Consider the following 7,500-nt stretch of genomic DNA (forward strand, 5'->3'; position numbering starts at 1 on the left):
CTCTGCTTCCAGAGAGCCTGACTGAATGTGGAGACTTGTTTCATAACAGTGGGAAACCACCACCCTCCAAAAGTGTTTGTTTCTGCTCTGCAGAACAACTGAAATATGAACAGCACACACCACTGGGCATGTGGGAAGCCCTTGAGTAAACACACAACAGAGGAATGGTAGAACAGCAGCTCCTCTCGCTCCTCGAGGGGCACCGAGGTAGAACAAGGACACGTGTCGACACATTAATATTAACAGCGGCCGAATGACAGTCATAAACATTCATGAAGTAAAGGGAGAGAGAGAGAGAGAGAGAGAGAGAGAGAGATAGATAGAGAGAGTAAAAGAGAGAGAGAATAAGAGAGAGAGAGAAAGAGAGAGTAAGAGAGAGAGAGAGAGAGAGAGAGAGAGAGAGAGAGAGAGAGAGAGAGAGAGAGAGAGAGAGAGAGAGAGGCTCTGGGAGGAGGGTTCATGGACAGGTACCCTACCTTGGGCATTCTGAGATGTGACAAAGGTCTTGATGAGTTTGTCAGTGGCCTGGGTGTAGAGGGACAGGGCGTAGTGTAGGGACAGTAGGTCAGGACTCTTCTCCAGGAACGTCTTCTTCAGACCCACTCCTCCAGCATGGAAGTATTGCTACCACCGAGAAAGTAGAACTCACAGAATCACAGATCACACTCACTTTATACTGGGCGTCAATGAGACTTTGCATGGCTACACCTATCAACCAGTAATCAATGAAAATACAGCTGGGTTTTCATGAGAAAAACACTGTCTTGCAAACAATCAATATTCTACATTTCGATCCTATCTTGTAAGGGTTAAATGCTGCAAATCAAAAAGGCTTATACAGTAGACCCACTATTATCAAAGTGGGGTACGCGTACCCCCGGGGGTACGTGGATCGATCTAAGGGGTACGCGAAATAAATCTGTGATTTACCTTCCAAAACAGTCCTGTTGAATAGCCGACTGCAGTCTCAGTACCAAAAGTAAATGCATGCACCCTATCCAACAGAATAATATTATCACAATGTCTAATATGTAAGGGATAATGTTAATAGAATATCAATTAGGCTACAAAATAACCGACAGGGGGTACATGACTGTTAAAAGTTTGGGAACCACTGCAGTAGACTACTGTGTCTTGGCACGCTGTGATTTAGTATGCTATGGACATACTAGCACGCTCTTGGCATTGGGCTGAGGAGTCGGTGCCATTTGGCTGGCTGACAAGCCCTTATTCAAATTACAATTATAAATGGGCCTCATTTACCTCTACTTAATCTGTCTCCTTAAACCACCACACTGAGGCTAGTGAGGAACCCTCACAGAGGATCAAAGGGCCTGTCTGGTGAACTTAGGAGCTGTGCTGGTTCTAAATGGAGCCTTCAGAGAGCTGTCTTTCAGATTGGGGATGTTTTACTTGCCCAGCCCGAGGCTTACACGTTTACTGACCTTCAACAGAAAAGGCTGACATTAACCACCCTCTATTCATTATACGCTGCACTGTTCAAACAGTCAGAGTTGGTCACAATGTGTGTGTGTGGTGTGAGGGTGTGTGTGTGTACCTTGATGGTGTCCAGTGCCAGTTCTATCACAGCACACTGCTTAGGTGAGAGAGCCTTGGCCTCCTCACGCACCATATGCTCCTGAGGAAGACAGGGAGAGAGGGGTTAACATGCAAGTCCTCCACACACACACACACACACACACACACACACACACACACACACACACACACACACACACACACACACACACACACACACACACACACACACACACACACACACACACACACACACACACACACACACACACACACACACACACACACACACACACACACACACACTCCCACTGTCAGGCAGGTCATTCCAATGGTTGATTTCCCCAGAAACTCCCTCTTCACAAGCTTGAGGCTACAGAATTATTTTGATATGAGACAATGTGTTTGGTACCTTGAGCTTGGACAGCTGTCCCAGTTCCTTTGCAGCATTAAAGATGAGCTGAGTGCCCTGGAGGAGAGCGAAGGTAGAAACAGAGGGAGAGATGATAGGGAGAACAGAGGGGGAGATGACAGAGAGAACAGAGAAAAGGTTCATTATCACCGTCACAACACAGGGTAGCAGTCAAACAGCTTAACGTCACAACACAGAGGACAGGCACGGCTATGAGTCACTCACACTCTGACACATGCATTCATCCTAAAACTCACTAAAGCACATCAAAGTACTTTTAGAAACGCTATACTTGACGCTATCTCACTCACAAACGCACTCTCACACACACTCTCTCTCTCTCACACACACGCACACACACACACACACACAAAGCAAGACAAGGCAAAGTACAAAGAGAGAAGACAAGAGCTCAGCTTTTTGTGAGGACACACACACGCAGACACACACACACACACACACACATACACACACACACACACACACACACACACGCAGGACACACACACACACACACACACGCAGGAGGAGTGTTGGGGTCAGACCAGCTGTCAGGCCCTCAGCCTGCGCAGTAGCACTGTGGTGATATATCACGTATCGGTGATGACCCTGTGATACTCTGTTAGCAGAATATATCACTAAGTGCTCCACACAGTACCCATCACCTTATTATCTGCTCTTCAAAATAAGACCAAAAAAAACAAACAAACAGAAAGAAACAACACACAAAACAGACGAAAATAAAAGCGCCTGTCCAAAAAAGAGTCATAACCATCACCATTAAAAAAAAAAAAAAAAGGATAATAAGAATAGGGTCCCACTCTCATAATCATAAATGTGTAACTTATCAAATCATTTATGCCATGGTCATGGACGTTCGGTGCCAGTCAGTTGAGTCAAGACTGTGAGCAGGGACGACGTCATGCAACAACAGTCTGCCTTACAGGGATGTTGTTATTGCTGGTGTGCTACTACGACAGGACGTAAGGCCACTCCGCCACTACTACCAGCACCACTAGGGGGAGCTGCTGTGTGGAGACGACTGTAGGATGCAGGCAGCTACAGTACCACTACATGGGGTGGGGGGGGGGCAACAACATACGTACAAGTACCGGTGGAGGCTGGTAGGAGATCGAAAAATCGGAGGATGGGCTCATTGCGATTGCATGGAACGGAATGAGGAACGGTGTGAAACACGAGTTGCATTCACAACGAGCCCGTCCTCCGATTTCTACCTCCACCAGCCTGCCTCCTCTGTACGGTACAGTGACCGGCCAAAGAGGTCACACCGTTTAAAAAACAAAGGTGAGAAACGAGCGCTTCCACTGCTTTGTTTCGACGGAGAGCCGAGAAGAAGAAGAAGAAGAAGAAGAAGAAAAACAGAGAGAGAGAAGAGAGACATGGAGAAAGGAGAGAGAGAAGAGAGACATGGAGAAAGGAGAGAGACATGGAGAGAGACATGGAGAGAGAGAGAGACATGGAGAGAGAGGAGAGAGACATGGAGAGAGAGAGAGAGAAGAGAGAAGAGAGACATGGAGAGAGGAGAGAGACATGGAGAGAGAGGAGAGAGACATGGAGAGAGGAGAGAGACATGGAGAGAGGAGAGAGAGAAGAGAGACATGGAGAGAGGAGAGAGACATGGAGAGAGAGGAGAGAGAGAAGAGAGACATGGAGAGAGGAGAGAGAGAAGAGAGACATGGAGAGAGGAGAGAGACATGGAGAGAGAAGAGAGACATGGAGAAAGGAGAGAGAGGAGAGAGACATGGAGAGAGAGAGAGACATGGAGAGAGAGGAGAGAGACATGGAGAGAGAGAGAGAGAAGAGAGAAGAGAGACATGGAGAGAGGAGAGAGACATGGAGAGAGAGGAGAGAGACATGGAGAGAGGAGAGAGACATGGAGAGAGGAGAGAGACATGGAGAGAGGAGAGAGAGAAGAGAGACATGGAGAGAGGAGAGAGACATGGAGAGAGGAGAGAGACATGGAGAGAGAGGAGAGAGAGAAGAGAGACATGGAGAGAGGAGAGAGACATGGAGAGAGAGGAGAGAGACATGGAGAGAGAGAAGAGAGACATGGAGAGAGGAGAGAGACATGGAGAGAGGAGAGAGAGAAGAGAGACATGGAGAGAGGAGAGAGACATGGAGAGAGGAGAGAGACATGGAGAGAGAGGAGAGAGACATGGAGAGAGGAGAGAGACATGGAGAGAGGAGAGAGAGAAGAGAGACATGGAGAGAGGAGAGAGACATGGAGAGAGAGAAGAGAGACATGGAGAGAGGAGAGAGACATGGAGAGAGAGGAGAGAGACATGGAGAGAGAGGAGAGAGACATGGAGAGAGGAGAGAGACATGGAGAGAGCAGAGAGACATGGAGAGAGAAGAGAGACATGTAGAGAGGAGAGAGACAGGACACATTGAGCTAGAGGGGTTTAGTCCTTACATCACTGTGACAAGCAAGCTTCACCCTCCCCTGCAAAGAGAGGACATTGGTTAATACTTCAGAAGGAGTCCGGTCCCCCGCAGTCTGATTGGCTGACCACTGGAGAGCATCTTAGTTACAGTCAATCTCATAAGCTGGTGGACATTGTTCACAGCCAATCAGACCTCAGATACTGGGTGAGATACTGTAGGTGTAAATTAATTAACGTACATTTTCAAAGGCCAAGGGATTCCTTTCTCGATTTCGTCCAATTTTTTCTTAAATCTGCTGTTTGGTTGAATAATGATTAACGGTCAACTGTATTGCTGTATGTGAATGACTGGACGGCACTGTACATTGTATTCAAGAGTAAGGACAGGAGCTAGAGTACGGCAGTTCTATGACAGTGGGCGCGTCTTGTAGATGGAGCTATGACAATGGGGCTGCAGGTGAGGGGACAGGTGAGGGGACAGGTGAGGGGACAGGTTAGGGGACAGGTTAGGGGACAGGTGAGGGGACAGGTTAGGGGACAGGTGAGGGGACAGGTGAGGGGACAGGTGAGGGGACAGGTGAGGGGACAGGTTAGGGGACAGGTGAGGGGACAGGTGAGGGGACAGGTGAGGGGACAGGTGAGGGGACAGGTTAGGGGACAGGTTAGGGGACAGGTGAGGGGACAGGTTAGGGGACAGGTTAGGGGACAGGTGAGGGGACAGGTGAGGGGACAGGTTAGGGGACAGGTGAGGGGACAGGTGAGGGGACAGGTGAGGGGACAGGTTAGGGGACAGGTGAGGGGACAGGTGAGGGGACAGGTTAGGGGACAGGTTAGGGGACAGGTGAGGGGACAGGTGAGGGGACAGGTGAGGGGACAGACTACTGTACGTCGACCAGAATTCAGAGACTGAAAACACTGCAGGTACAAATGCAAGTCCACCTAGACATAGCTTTTCATAATCACATGAAATGCTATGTCTACTGTACAGAGATCAAAAACATCTAGAAAAAAAAACATGTTTCTTCCATTGCAGAGGTGCCAGAAAAGTAAATTGAATTTTCCCACATTTCTTCAGACCAGGAAACATAAACTGGTGAGGTATAAGGTCATAAAAAGAAATTGAATAAAAAACAAACATTTGAGGTGTTAGTGCAGAAGAGTTGAAATGGGAACCCAGGCATAAGTGTGTGAGAGTGTGTGTGACACCAATCCTAAACCCACAGTAGCAGACAAGGAATAGGTAGGCCATTACCAACAGCCAGGGTGAGAGTACATACCTTAACACTACTCCATGTTATCATCATCATCATCATCATCATCAAACACACTGTATGTATTCATTGTGATCATCATCATGTGTAACGACAGGACATGAAACCAAACCAGGACGGACCAACAGAGAAGGCCTGCAGAGCCAGAGACATACTGTACGTACTGGGAGACTACAGTACAGTGGAGTTGAAGTAGATCAGACGCAAGCAACAAACCCACATAGGGGGACACACACTTCAAACATGGGGTGGGGAGGTTAGGGGGCAGATAGGGGGGGGGGGAGGGGTATGGGTAGGGGGGGGCAGAGAAGAGAGAGGTGGGTGGGTGGCGGGGGGGGGGGGGGGGGGGGGGGGGGAGGTGGGGGGCACCAGACAATAAACCACAACGCCATAGTAACCCAGAGCAGAGGAGAAGTCCCGGGGACACGATGCAAGAGAGTCACAAGGCAACACCAGGAGCGAGAGAGTGCCACTTCCTAGTAAAGGAGAGTGTGAGGGAGAGAGAGAGAGAGAGAGAGAGAGAGAGAGAGAGCAGAGAGAAGGGCGGAGGGCAGGGAGGCAAGGGGGCGCCCGATTGGAGGGGTTGTCAGGAGGGGGTGGGGGGCGGGGGGGTGTTCAGAGTCAGTCAGGAATGCACCATGCTGTTGTCGTCTCAGAGAGAGAGAGATAGAGAGAGAGAGAGAGAGAGAGACAGGTGGAGAGAAGAGGAGAAGAGAGGAGAGGAGGACAGAGAGGAGAGAGGAACGACTGAGCAGGTGGAAGACAGAGAGACAGGTTATGAGGAGAGTGAGGATGTGAGAGAGGTTGGACAGGGGAGGGGGGGGGGGGAGGTGACAAGGGGGACGGGGGGACGGTTAAACGGGGGAAGTTTGCAGCCACATATAGCAGAGGACCGCCCACCTTGCACTAACGGACTGTGGACGGACAGACAGACACACACGCAGGAGTGCCGTACTTACAATCATCTGAGGAGGGAGAGCGGTGGGAGCAGGATGTAATAATAACCAGAGAGAAGGGTCAGTGACGCTGCAAAGAGCCCCAGATCAGTCAAGCAGCAGCTAGCATCAACAGATACATCAGACTGGTCAGAGGGCCAGGGGTCTAGGGTGACCTAGGGTACTACTATAACACCCCCCCTCTAGGCCCTGCTAGGTGGGCCCAGTGGCAGAGCTGAGAGGGGGGCAAGAGAAGGGGGCTAGGGGGCCAGTGGTGACCCCTGGAGGGACTTGACCCCATGGGGGTTGTACTGGCAAAGATAGGCCAACTGGACACTACTCCCATCTATTAGACTAGAGAATGATATGAGGCTCTTTTGTACCAAATAAAAATGAGAACAGATATATCAAAAACAAAGAAATACCAGGCTGCTTTCCAACATGAACGTCAGTTGGTCAAATCTAGGCTCACAATATATATTTTTTATTTTTTATTTAAATGGTTTTGTACATTTCGACGTTTCTGTGGAGTTCAAGCGTCTTGGATCAATTAAATTTGAATATATTGATAATAGCATAGTTGTAGCAGCATCCTGGAGAGCAGCCATGAGCTGGGGTTAGAATGATATGGTGCACTCCTTCCCCCTCACTGTTGAGGTTGAACCTTGATCCATTGAATGAATGGAGGAGTGGGAGGGGGGGGGGGTCTTTTTGTATGTGGGTGTGGTGGGGAGGGGGACAGGGGAGGGGGGCATTTTCATCCTTATACAGCCTTTTATTAAACAGAGGACAGGAGCCATCTTGTATACTTATGCGCACAAAATGTCCGCCGTCTCAGTCCCACTCCTCCTGTCACTAAGGCTGTCTTGGTTGCTGTGTAAGTCTGCGGGAGTGTGTGTGTGTGTTTGGTGTGTGTGTGTGTGTGTGTGTGTCTGTGG

General features: G+C 49.3%; 1 protein-coding gene across 1 annotated transcript in view; it reads right to left on the reverse strand.

Annotated features, from left to right (window-relative positions):
* The window catches only part of unc13a (unc-13 homolog A (C. elegans)), a gene marked incomplete at its 5' end in the record, with an annotated part of 42,031 nt that overhangs the window by 5,761 nt on the left and 28,770 nt on the right, over positions 1 to 7,500 (reverse strand). The window contains 4 exons of the mRNA XM_083671551.1: positions 477 to 624; positions 1,559 to 1,639; positions 1,952 to 2,008; positions 4,386 to 4,415. Coding sequence (XP_083527677.1) covers positions 477 to 624; positions 1,559 to 1,639; positions 1,952 to 2,008; positions 4,386 to 4,415 — 316 coding nt within the window. The remainder of the gene's footprint in view (positions 1 to 476; positions 625 to 1,558; positions 1,640 to 1,951; positions 2,009 to 4,385; positions 4,416 to 7,500) is intronic.

Source organism: Argentina silus (genome assembly GCF_951799395.1).
Source record: "Argentina silus genome assembly, chromosome: 6".
Classification (NCBI taxonomy): Eukaryota; Metazoa; Chordata; class Actinopteri; order Argentiniformes; family Argentinidae; genus Argentina; species Argentina silus.